Raw genomic sequence first — 12,367 nt, forward strand, 5'->3', positions numbered from 1 at the left:
TTCCTAATCATGATGCACAGCTAAGGAAGTCTGCACTTGCACACAACACAGTGAAACATTTAGTTGTGAGCTGATGTATAATTTAACATGCATCCTGCTGTTAAAGGTTAAAGCTGCACAGTTCCTAAGGCTCACAGTAAAGAGGTCACCTAAATTATGCACAAAAGGGCAGAGGTAAAGTGCATATGCAACCGTATACTTTTAGTTGCGTGACTTTTAAGTGTTTAACTGCAACTTGAATGTTCTCAATCATTTTTAATGGAATGAGAGTAGACAGACATTTTTAATGAAGCAACAAATTTTGGTTGGTCGAAAACTATATTTGTAAGAATTTTGGGAATTGTTTTAGTGTTACATGGAAGATAAAAACAGTAACAGTAGATCATAATACTATGATAAAGATGAATTCAGTAACATTATTAATATTTCTCATAGCATGCCTCCAAATGAAGTAGTTTTCTTAAGGGCTTTAAGAATGACAGATGAAATAAAAACTAATAGCAGTTTAAGTACATTAGAAGCAGTCAGCCTGCAAAACAATCAGTGGGGCCACTGTACGATTGAGATGCTGAAGGAGCACTCAAGGGAGACAGGGTCGTTGTGGAGAAGCTAAATTAATTCTTTGCATCAGTCTTCACTGCAGAAGATGTGATGGAGATTTCCACACTTGAGCAATTCTTTTTTGGTGACACACATGAGGAACTGTCCCAGGTTGATACATCTTTCAAGGTGGTTTGGGAACAAATTGATAAATTAAATAGTAATAAGTCACCAGGACCAGAAGTAACTCAAATATGAAATTGCAGAACTACTAATTGTGGTATTTAACCTATTGCTTAAATCAGCCTCTGTACCTGGTGACTGGAGGATAGATAATGTACGGATGATTTTTAAGGAATGCTAGAGGGGCGATCTAGGCAATCACAGGCTGGTGAACCTAACTTAAGTACTAGGAAATGGGTTGAAACTATAGTAAAGAACAGAATTATCAGATACATAGATGAAAACAACATGTTGGGGAAGAGTCAACAAAGGAGTCCCTTTTATAAAGGGAAATCATGCCTCACCAATATCAAAGAATTCTTTGAGGGTATCAGCAAACATGGACAAGGGTGATCCACTTGATACAGTGTACTTGGACTTTCATAAAGCCTTTGACAAGGTCCCTCATCAAAGTCTCTTAAGCAAAGATATTAAAAGATAAGATATTACCTCACCCACCATGTCTCTCGAATATCGTGGGGCAAACATGACTACAACACAACTTCATACTTAAGCAAAGTAAGCAGTCATGGAATAAGAAGGAAGGTCCTCTTATGGATCAGTAACTGGTTAAAAGATAGAAAATAAATTATAGGAATAAATGGTCAGTTTTCACAATGGAGAGAGATAAATAGCATGGTCCCCTAAGGATCTATACTGGGATCAATGCTGTTCAACATATTTATAAATGATGCGGAAAAGGGGTAAACAGTGAGGAGGCAAAGTCTGCAGATGATACAAAATTACACAAGATAGTTAAGTGAAAAGCTGACTGTGAAGAGTTACAAAGGGATCTCTTGCTGACTGGGCATCAAAATGTCAAATGAAATTCAATGTTGATAAATGCAAAGTAATACATATTGGAAAACATAATCCCAGCTATACATGCAAAATGATGGGGGTCTAAATTAGCTGTTACCACTCAAGAAAGAAATCTTGGAGTCATTGTGGATAGTTCTGTGAAAACATCTGCTCAGTGTGAAGCAGCAGTCAAAAAGGCTAACAGAATGTTAGGAATCATTAGGGAAGGGAAAGACAATAAGACAGAAAATATCATCATGCCACTATATAAATCAAGGGTACTCTCTATTCCTACTGAATATTCTCGTGTTTATGCATCTCAGGACTGTATAGTTATTTTGGCCACAGCATCACACTGGGAGAGTTCATGTTCAGTTTATTTATCTACCATGACACCAAATTTCTTCAATGGCACTGCTTCCCAAAACATAGTTTGCCACCCTATAAGTATGGCCTGTATTCTTTGTTCCTAGATGTATACATTTACAGTTAGCTGTATTAAAATACACATTGCTTACGTCCAAGCAAACAATCAAAAGTGCTCTGCATTAGTGACTTGTTCTCTTCATTATTTAGCACTACCCCAATTTTTGTGTTATCTGCAAACTTTCAGTAATGATTTTGTTTTCTTCCTGGCAATAGATAAAAATGTTAAATAGCGTAGTGTCAAGAACTGATCCCTATGGGACCCAACTGAAAACACACTTGCTCAGTGGTGACCCTGTTTACGATTACATTTTGAGACTTATCAGTTAGCCAACTTTTAATTTATAAAATGTATACCATGTTAATTTTATATCTTGCTAGTTTTTTATCAAAACGTCATGTGGTACAAAGTATGTCAACACCATTACCTCTTTCAACCACCTGTATAATCACATTAAAAAAATCAAGTTAGTTTGACGAGATCCATTTTCCATAAACCTATGTTGATTGACATTAATTATATTATCCTCCTTTAATTCTTTGTTAATCGAGTAATGTACCAGACACTCCATTGTCTTGCCCAGGATTGATGTAAGGCAGAAAGGCCTATATTATAGTTGTCCGAAGTTGGACTCTTTCCAAATAAGTATTTCCGAAAAATAACTAGATGGCATGCTTTCTGAGAAATTTTGACTTGTTTAGATTCAAATCAGGTTAAAAAGAATTTCCAATTTCTGAGACCAAAGTTGTGCTGCCACTTTCTAATAGGGTTAGAAAGCTCATCCATGGGATTTTATTGACTTCAAAATATTTTTACTCTGGATTATGATGGAAGTTCATGATGGATGTTTCAGTTCTACTTAGTAAGGTGTCATCTATGAAGACAGGCAGATTTAAATGAAAATCTTCCTGAGCTTGTCTTCCATGCTACACATATGTTACACATACACACACAAAACTACATTAAGGTTCCAAGGTCAAGCACTGAAAAGTTAAGAAATGTCAGTATTAAGGTTGCTTTCATATGAATTATGACAGTTTTTAGTTTCATGATCACATATTATTTTTCTACAGGACCCCACATAACTCAGTGCAGAATGGATGGTATTCACACCTATGCAGCTATTTAATGTTTGTTTTAACTCCTTGTTCAATGCATGGTTCCATGCTTTATTTACTGCATGCTATTCAGAACCTGTGCTGAAGTCAGAATTATTAATTTCCTCATGGACTTTTCTGTGGTGCTCATCGCAATAGCATTCGAGTGCATCACAAATATTAATTAATTTCTTTTCACAATACCCTTGTGAGATGAGGTGGAATTACTATCTCCATTTTATAGATGGGGAGTAGCAGCATAAAGAGCTTATGGTCAAAAATAGAATAGCTTGGAATGGAAATTCTGGTTCCCATGGGAATTCTGACACTTTGAAAGAAATCTCATTCTGATTCAGAATGAAAATCTGAAATTTCTGGCAAAATGAAAATTAAAAAATGCAATTAGGGACCATCAAAATGTTTTGTTTAGTGTCAAAATGCATCATTTCAGTACTGTCATTTTGTATAGACTTTCTATATTATATTTAGTATTTGACTATAAAATAAAATTTTAATATAATTTGAAACAAAAAATTAGAACAGCACTGTCAGTTGCGAACATTTTGCCTTTTTCTTGACAGAAATTTTCAGTCCTGCAAGATGTTTCAGTCTCAACTAACTGCATTTTTTCAAAGTAATCAGCTTCCACTGAAATTTTTTTGATCCACTCTAGTCAAAAGTATCCACTAATTTTGGGGGCCCAGTTTGAGACACCTACAGCCTGATTCTTCAGAAGACGTAGCACTTTATATGTTCAAATCACAGTTCCCATTGACTTCACTTGTGGCTGTGAGTACTTAACACTTCTTCCAGGCTCTCAAGTCAGGCACCCTAAAAATGAAGGACATACAGTTAGTAACAACCTGTGAAAAGTTTCTTTAAATGACTTGCCAAGCATCACACAGGAACTCTGTGGCAGAGGCAGGGATTGAATCCATTTCTCAAAGGCAGTATTCAACTTCCGTAAGCATTAGACTGCCCATTCTCTGCTTTCATCCCTACTTTAAGGTTGCTCAATTTATGGTGCATGGACTGTACATCGCCCACCAGAGCATTTTATAAGGCCCACGGCCTGCTTCAACACATTATACGAATGGCTGATTCATTAGCATTTTGTCATCATGTTTACATCATTCTAGTTTACACAAGTTGTAAATAGACAATGTTTCTATGTACAGTAATCTATCTACATATGAAACAAGCTGAACCTAAAATATAAATCAATACTAGTGACTTTAAATCTTATTAAAATTAAATTAAAATCTTATTAATGTTGATTAACATTAATTATATTCTCCTCCTTTAATTCTTTGTTAATCGAGTAATGTACCAGCCACTCTATTATCTTGCGCAGGATTGATGTTAGGTTAGGTGACTTTAAATCTTATTAAAATCTGTAGAATCTGTTTGGCCCACACAGTTTTGCTTAGGTTTGCTAAGGTTGTGCTTAGGTTTATGTGGCCCTCCTGTGTAATAAGATTGGGCACCATTGCTTCATTCACTATACATCTTCCAAAAAAAAAATCATCATGCAGTTGAAGATTGTATCATGCACACACACAAGAGAGCCAAATTAAGGTTTTACAGTGAACCTTCATTCTGGCATTTTCTAACTTATGAGTGCTGGACTTTGCAACTTAATAACCTTTTAGTACAGTTTTATTGTGTAATGTCATAGGTAAGGATATGATTTAATCATGGATGTCATGGATTCCATGACTTTAACGAACGTCCATGACTTCTTCGGCTTCAGCCTCTTCTGCAGCACACTCCTCCCCCCATTATTTTTAATAAAAGGTTAAAAATTCAGTGAATTTTTGTTTTTTGCCTGCAGCCTGTCCCTGACATTTATTAAAAATAACCGTGACAAAATCTTAACTTAATCATAGGATTTTAAAAAAGCAAAGACAAACAGAAATTCCATCATGTCCTGTTGACAGTCAGAAGTAATCAGCAGCATTGGAACCTACTGATCTTTCAGATCGTCAGCCATTTGAGGTCATGGTGTAACTGGTAGTGGTAGTAAGTTGTCATCTTTTATGTGGAACAGCACTAGATGGGGATGGGTTTTGGAGATGTTTGCTCCCAGCAGAGGAATGGTGAAACTCAGGAATCTTAGATTCCATTCCAGGAGGGGAGTGTTGCCACAGACTTTTCTGCCCATTCCCTCCAAGTTCAACTCTTTTTGCTCCCCCCAAACCTCTCCCCAGTCCTCACTCTTCCACTCCTCCTCTCTTCTCTTCATTTCTTGTCCCAGTGAGTGCCACTTTCATCATCTTACTAACCCCAGTCTCTACTCCTCAGGTGTCTCATCATTGTATCATCCCACCGAACTCCCCGTCCCAGTCTCATTGTCCAGCCAGTCCCAGTTCCCTACATATCTTGGTTCCTTGTCCCCAGACTCCTTGCCCAGCCAGACTCCCAGTCTCATTTTCTGCCCTGCCCCTTCTGACTCCTTGTCCCAGTCCATTCTCCTCTTCTTCCTGCAGGTCTGGCTCTTGTCCCCTCCACTTTCTAATCAGGCAGCTTCCTTCTGCATACTGTCTGGGGCCAGCAGAGGGATCATTGACAGCACAGGAGAGAGAGTCTCCCTGGACTCAGTTCAAATGTCTGGACCTAGCACAGCAGCTCAGAGCTGCAATTGCAGGGAAAGCCCTGCTTAGCTTCAAGCTAGAGCATGTGCAATGTAGACAAAACCTTTGGGAAATTTAGCTGCTGAAATCCAAGTTGTCTCTACTGAATGTGCTCAAACTTTCATTTTTCAGGACTTATAACTTGGTCAAATTTAGGCAGATTTTCACAGACACAACCCAGAGCACATCCCTAAAACAATGTCTGCCCCTGCGAATTTCAAGTCCCTGCTCCAAAGCAAGTGGAGGGGGCATGAGAGATTTTCAAAGAAAACGTCACCAGACTTTTTTAACATGGTGGCTTAAAGGTGCCTTAGCTCACACTCCCCATGAACTGCAAGTTCTCAGTGTCTGACCTTTTGTTTTAGCGTGTAGAGAGAGACCTCTAGATCTGTAATATTCAAGAAGGGGATTTTAAATGTGAGGTCTTAAACTTTCAGAATTTGTGTGTTCTGAGGTGAAATATGTCTTGGTTGTCCATGGGACCATTCCTGTCTTAATAAACAATTATACACATCCCCACTCCTTACAGTTCTGACCTTTTTCCTTGATAGAATGTGGGGAAACCCTTAAATGCTGTAGGGTCTTTATACCATTCCTGATGCCAGGAACAACAATTCAAAACACCCAAGTGTGGATCTGTATGTGATAGCAAAATGACAGAATCTGTTGCTTTAAACATGACAGGCACATAATTACTGTGGGCCCCCACAATCTGGTCTTTGTTCAGAACAGAAAGTTCTTACAATTTCTTTTAAAAAATTTAGCTTTTAATTTAAAAAGTCTACAGGTTCAAATAGAATTTCCTAATTGAAAACCAAGTTTAGAGGTTTAAACTGCCACAAGGATTTATTTCTCCATAGACGGCACAATCCTAAGAAAGCAGTTTGAATTTCATGGCTGCCATGAACTGTGATGCTTTTAAAGTGATGGCACTATACAGTATATGTTAAAATTACAATTTTCCCTTAATTGTCTGATTCCAGTTCACCATGAAAAAGCATACACTATGCATAGATTTTTTCTCTTCTGCATAATTTGGGTTGTACATTTTCTGGCTATTTCAGATTCGTGATTCCAATTGTAACTATGAGGCCTTCATGAATGTTATTAAATTAAGTGACAATGTAGGGGAGCTGGAAGCAGTAAGAGATAAGGCTGGAGAAGAACTGCAATATCTTCGATCCTTAGATACAGCAGGAGATGGTTAGTATTTTTATTTTAATGAAGAAATAAAATAGCTTTTGCCTAACAGATTTTTTGTTTTATTTTGGTAATTACAGGAAGAGTGTTAAAATGTGAACTCTTACCTTACTAAATAGTGTTAATTATGAGTGCTATTAAAAATGTTATGTGAAAGATTCAAACCTGAGTTTTCTTTGATGCTTAAGATCAAAGACTGATTTCCTCCATCTGTATTCCCCTTTCTGTGGTGGCCATTATCATAGTTTGTAACAGTAATCATGTGTCTTGATAGGTTTTGTTCTAACAAAATTAATATTTTAATAAAAGTCAAATGTCCTGGTTGAAATCTGCCTGACTGGTTCTGACTTTCAGTAGTGCTTCATCTATTGATGATGGATTACTCTCAACTTTTTAAATAATAACTGAAAGTTATATTGAGGATGGAAGGAAAAAGACTACTTAACTGCAATTCAGTTCTTCCAGTAGAAATTAAATTGGAAAAAAAAAACTAAAAAAAATCCCACTTCACTGTAAATATTGACAGTGATATCCATTCTGGTAGGTGTCCTTACATAAGAACAAAACAAGAAAAAATGATATGTATCTTTTAAAAGTGTGTTTAAATTGATGATATACTTCAAATCAATTGTTTAATCACTAGTTTGTTTCTACTTCAATCCTCTTTAGTCTTAGTTCTTGTGATGTTTTGTTTTCAGATATCAATACTATAAAAAATCAAATAAACAGCTTATTATATGTTGTTAAAGTATGTGATTCAAGAATACAGAGGTTGCAGTCAGGAAAAGTAAGTACTATTTTTCTATTAATACTCTTTCTGATGTTTGTTTTTAATTGTAAATGATAATGTGAAATTGTCAAAGACGCTAGAAATTGTCACAATATCTCTGTAGTTCATTAAGGGAAAAATATGACTATAGCCCTTGAGCTTATACTGTTTAGTATATATACTGAATATATTGAACTATATACTGAATAATTGTGTAGCTAAAGTTGCACCTTCATACTTTCAACTTTATATGGAAAATTCACCTATCAAAGCTTCTGTTAGAGGGGGAGGGATAGCTCAGTGGTTTGAGCATTGGCCTGCTAAACCCAGGTTGTGAGTTCAATCCGTGAGGGGGTCACTTAGGGATCCGGGGCAAAATCAGTACTTGGTCCTGCTAGTGAAGGCAGGGGGCTGGACTCGATGACCTATCAAGGTCCCTTCCAGTTCTAGGAGATAGGATATCTCCATTAATTATTATTTTATTATAAAATGTTATGTAGTGCTATATTTATAAATATATAGCTATTATGCTACATATAACTATTGCATATTTCAGATTTATTTTCAAACCTTTCAAAATCTTGACTATATTTTTAAATGATCTTGGTTTTAAACTCTTCCAATTAGAAAAGAACTGAAGTAAGCTGCATAGCTGACTAATGAAGTTAAGAATTAAGAGAAAACAGTTTCTCTGACACATGAGTTCATCTCCTGGGATTTAGCTTCTCTACATCATCAATTGAATTCCTGCCTCTGATTAGGAAGTTCATGCAGCAAGCAGCTCAGTCTGGAGGCCCTTAGATCAAGTCCCTGTTTTTCAGCTGTAGGAGTTCGTAATGTTGCTGCCTATTTATTGGTAGTAGTGTTCTCTTTTGAAGTACAGTTTGTTGTTCAGACTGTCACTTGTTTAAAAGTACCAATGGTATTTTGCACTGCTTGGAAGTTCTTGTGTATCAGAAATTCATCTGACTTGCTTCCTCTGTTCTAACAGCCTCTCCAGTTGCCACCTAGTCTCCAGCCTCTACTTCTTGTGACGTTTGAAAAACTGTTGGCATTCTTACTGTAGCATATCTGACTTTGTCCTGTTTCTTGGGACTCCATTAGTTGAGCTTTAAGCTTGGATGGGGCATAAAGATGATGTGGGTTGTGCTTATTGACCAACACAGTACCTAACAAGTAGGACTCTGGTCCATGACTTGGGCCCCTGACACTACTGTAATATAATCAATAAAATAACTAATGGAAGTCAGATATCAGTGCAGACAGATCTATATCATATTATATATCATGGAGTGCTGATGAATTGACTGCAGAATTTGAGGTTGTCAGATCATTTTTAAGATGGCTCTAATTTCTTTAGAAAATATTTCAGAAGGTTGTGATGAACATTTTCTTATCTACACACTTAGTGGCCACTTGTGAACAGTTAGGTTTAAAATACTTGCCCACAGGAATTCTATGGCAGGGGCAGGGGTAGAATCCAATTCTCCAGAGGGCATGAATCATCTATGCTGTAAACAAACACTGTTATAAGTAATTACACAAACAAAAAATTGTGGCGATAGCAGTGATCCTGTAAACTAGCATTTTAAAAACCAAACCAAACAAACCCCAAACAGTTTGCTGTAGTTAAAGTAAATCTGTTTACATTATATAAACACTTTTTGATAGTAATTTAAAAAATATAAAAAGTTAATAAAAATAATATATTAACTTATCAATGCTGTATCCTATATTGTACAGGAAATAGATACTGTGAAACTGGCAGCAAACTTTGGAAAACTTTGCACAGTCCCTCTGGACAACATTCTGGTAGACAATGTTGCACTACAATTTTTTATGGGTAAGAAAATTCTAACTTTGGGGGGAAAAAAGATTATTTTTTCTGAGGTAAGAACATGCATATGAACTAATACACATTTGTGTCTTGTGCCATAACTATACATGATACTTTTCAGATAAATTGAAACTTAGTCTTTGCCATGATGAGTTCAGGTTAAACTGATATTATTCTTAACTTCATACTTCATGTTAAAGTCAGCTTGAAAGAGTTTTCAGACATAGAGATTTAACCACAAGACTGATTCAGTGAATGTTTACAGTGGTGTCACTTAAGTTTCTTTTTGAAAGATTCTATCTGTCTGGAGATTCCTTCCTTTTGGAATAGGAATATTGCTGGCTGGTAATATCTCTTAAATTGAACAAATTTCTTAAATTATGACCACATTGCTTCAGAGATGACTGGTACCTGTTGATAGTGGTGGGGCACAATTTAAAGGTTCTCTTCCACCCCCTCAACAGTTTGAGTCACATCCCCTCTTACCCTTAGTGGCCCCTCCCTGCAACTCCCAGGTGTCTTCTGCTGCCTCTCCCTGTGGAGCTGCCACACAGGGAAGGGGCCCAGCCAGCGAAATCTGGGGGGACGGGACATGACCCCACATGCACCCCACGTGTCGCCTCTGCATTGCCTCATACTCTAGGTAGTCCTATTGAGACTATTTATGGTAGTATCCACTATGCCAGAATTTGGAGGATTGCAAATCCTTGTAGAAGGCGCCAAAAATGTCCTTTTGTTTAAAGAAACTTTTAAAAAGCGTTAGTTTTAATATCTCTAAAATGTATTCATATGCAAGAATAAGAATGTCTGTCTTTAGATTGTTGGCATCTTCAGTAAATTACAAAATTGATAAAGGAGTGAAGTTCATTTACAAGTTTCACATAATGTCAGTTTATTCTGTTGTGTCCTGACATTGCAAGGATTAAATAAAAGTTAACTTTTAGACTTCTGTGAAGGGACCCAATTTTACCTCAGGCTCAATTTCCTCTTGGCTCCTACCATGCTGCGCACAGTCCCTATTATATCTCATATGGCTGTGGCTACAATTAAGATGTGATGTGCTCATTTTTTAATATAAAACACAGCCCTAGTTCTATACTTTCCTCCAGACTTCGCTTTTTGATGAAGTCTTATGAGTATCCTATAGGGCGTTGGGGGGCGTTTCTTACAGTGACTCTGAGTGTCAATGTTATAGTCTTATCCAAAACCATAATCAAATCCTGAAGCTTATTCCTAATTTAGTTAATGTTTCTGACCTAGTCGTTTTTTACATCAGGATGCGTGAGTTCTTAAGATGTGTTTTTATCCTAACAGGTATAATTACAATAATGATGATTGATTTTGTAGATTACATGCAGCAGACTGGAGGCCAAGCACATCTCTTCTTCTGGATGACAGTGGAAGGGTACAGGGTTACAGCACAGCAACAGCTGGAGGTGTTACTAAGCCGGCAGAGAGATGGAAAACATCAGACTAATCAAACCAAAGGCCTATTAAGAGCAGCGGCAGTTGGAATTTATGAGCAGTACTTATCAGAGAAGGTAGGAATATTCTTTTTGAAATAATTTACTAATTTTTGAATTGGTAAGTATTTGTGGAATGTTTTTTTAAAAAGTACACTGCAGTGTCAGAACTCTTAGTTAAATTTAGAACAATCAGAAGCTAACTTCCTGTGAAATAGATTTGGTAAAAAACTTGTTACAAGAAAACAGATATGTTGCAGTTGATACCTGAATGATTTCACTTGCATCAAGCGTAGGGTAAATACACCTCTACCCCGATATAACGCGACCAGATATAACATGAATTCGGATATAACGCGGTAAAGCAGCGCTCCAGGGGGGTGGGGCTGTGCACTCCGGCGGATCAAAGCAAGTTCGATATAACCCGGTTTCACCTATAACGCGGTAAGATTTTTTGGCTCCCGAGGACAGCGTTCTGTCGGGGTAGAGGTGTAGTTCCTGCTAGCAGGTCTGTAAAGGGATGCTGGCATCAGCGCTGATGACTGCGTGTCCTGTAAAACGCAATGCATATAAGGTACTCAAAAGTTGGTTGACTTAGATGAAGAAAAACAAACTGAAAACCTAAAAGCCGGCATCCTCTGCTCATTCGAGCTCCACCCATAACCAGCTAGGTGGTAAGCAAGCATTTTGAGGGTGACATAGCCTGTGTCCTGCTCCCCTGTTACTTTCCAACCGTCTGTCCCCCTTCTTCCCTGCCTGGGCCTCTATAACATCGGACCAGTGGGTCATCAGCACAGTAGCAGGGGGGATATACTCTCCAGTTTATTTCTATCCCTCCCACCCTCCCTCTTCAGGGACCCTTCTCATGAGCATCTGCTCGTTCGGGAGGTGCAAGGCCTTCTGTAGGTGGGAGCCGTCGAAGTCCCACTGCATTTAAGGGGCAAGGAGTTTTACTCCCACTACTTTTGATGCCAAAGGGGAGTCTATGGCCCATCCTCAACCTGCGGAACCTCAACAAGTATCTCAAGAAGTTGAAGTTTCACATGGTCTCCCTGACCTCCATCATTCCTTCCCTGGATCCAGGAGACTGGTATGCCACCCTCAATTTGAAAGAAGCTTACTTTCACATATCGATATTCCACACTCACAGATGGTTCCTACGTTTCATAGTTGGGACCGCCCACTACCAATTTGCAGTGTTCCCATTTGGCCTGGAAACAGCGCCAAGCGTGTTTATGAAATGTGTGTCAGTGGTGGTGGCCTACCTCAGGCGTTGGGGTATCCAGGTTTACCCATACCTTGACGACTGGCTCATCAAGGGCCACTCCAGGGCCCAAGTCTAACACAGCATTGAAATGCTGCAAGCCATTTGTCGGGC

At 38.0% G+C, this 12,367-nt stretch overlaps 1 protein-coding gene across 2 annotated transcripts in view; it reads left to right on the plus strand.

Moving 5' to 3' along the window:
* Nucleotides 1-12,367, plus strand: part of SNX13 (sorting nexin 13) — a 153,023-nt gene that overhangs the window by 80,790 nt on the left and 59,866 nt on the right. For both annotated transcript variants that reach the window (XM_065398804.1, XM_065398803.1), the window contains 4 exons: nt 6,785-6,923; nt 7,619-7,707; nt 9,433-9,532; nt 10,874-11,067. In XM_065398804.1, the coding sequence (XP_065254876.1) occupies nt 6,785-6,923; nt 7,619-7,707; nt 9,433-9,532; nt 10,874-11,067 (522 nt within the window). The remainder of the gene's footprint in view (nt 1-6,784; nt 6,924-7,618; nt 7,708-9,432; nt 9,533-10,873; nt 11,068-12,367) is intronic.

This window comes from Emys orbicularis, chromosome 2, assembly GCF_028017835.1.
Source record: "Emys orbicularis isolate rEmyOrb1 chromosome 2, rEmyOrb1.hap1, whole genome shotgun sequence".
Taxonomy (NCBI): Eukaryota; Metazoa; Chordata; order Testudines; family Emydidae; genus Emys; species Emys orbicularis.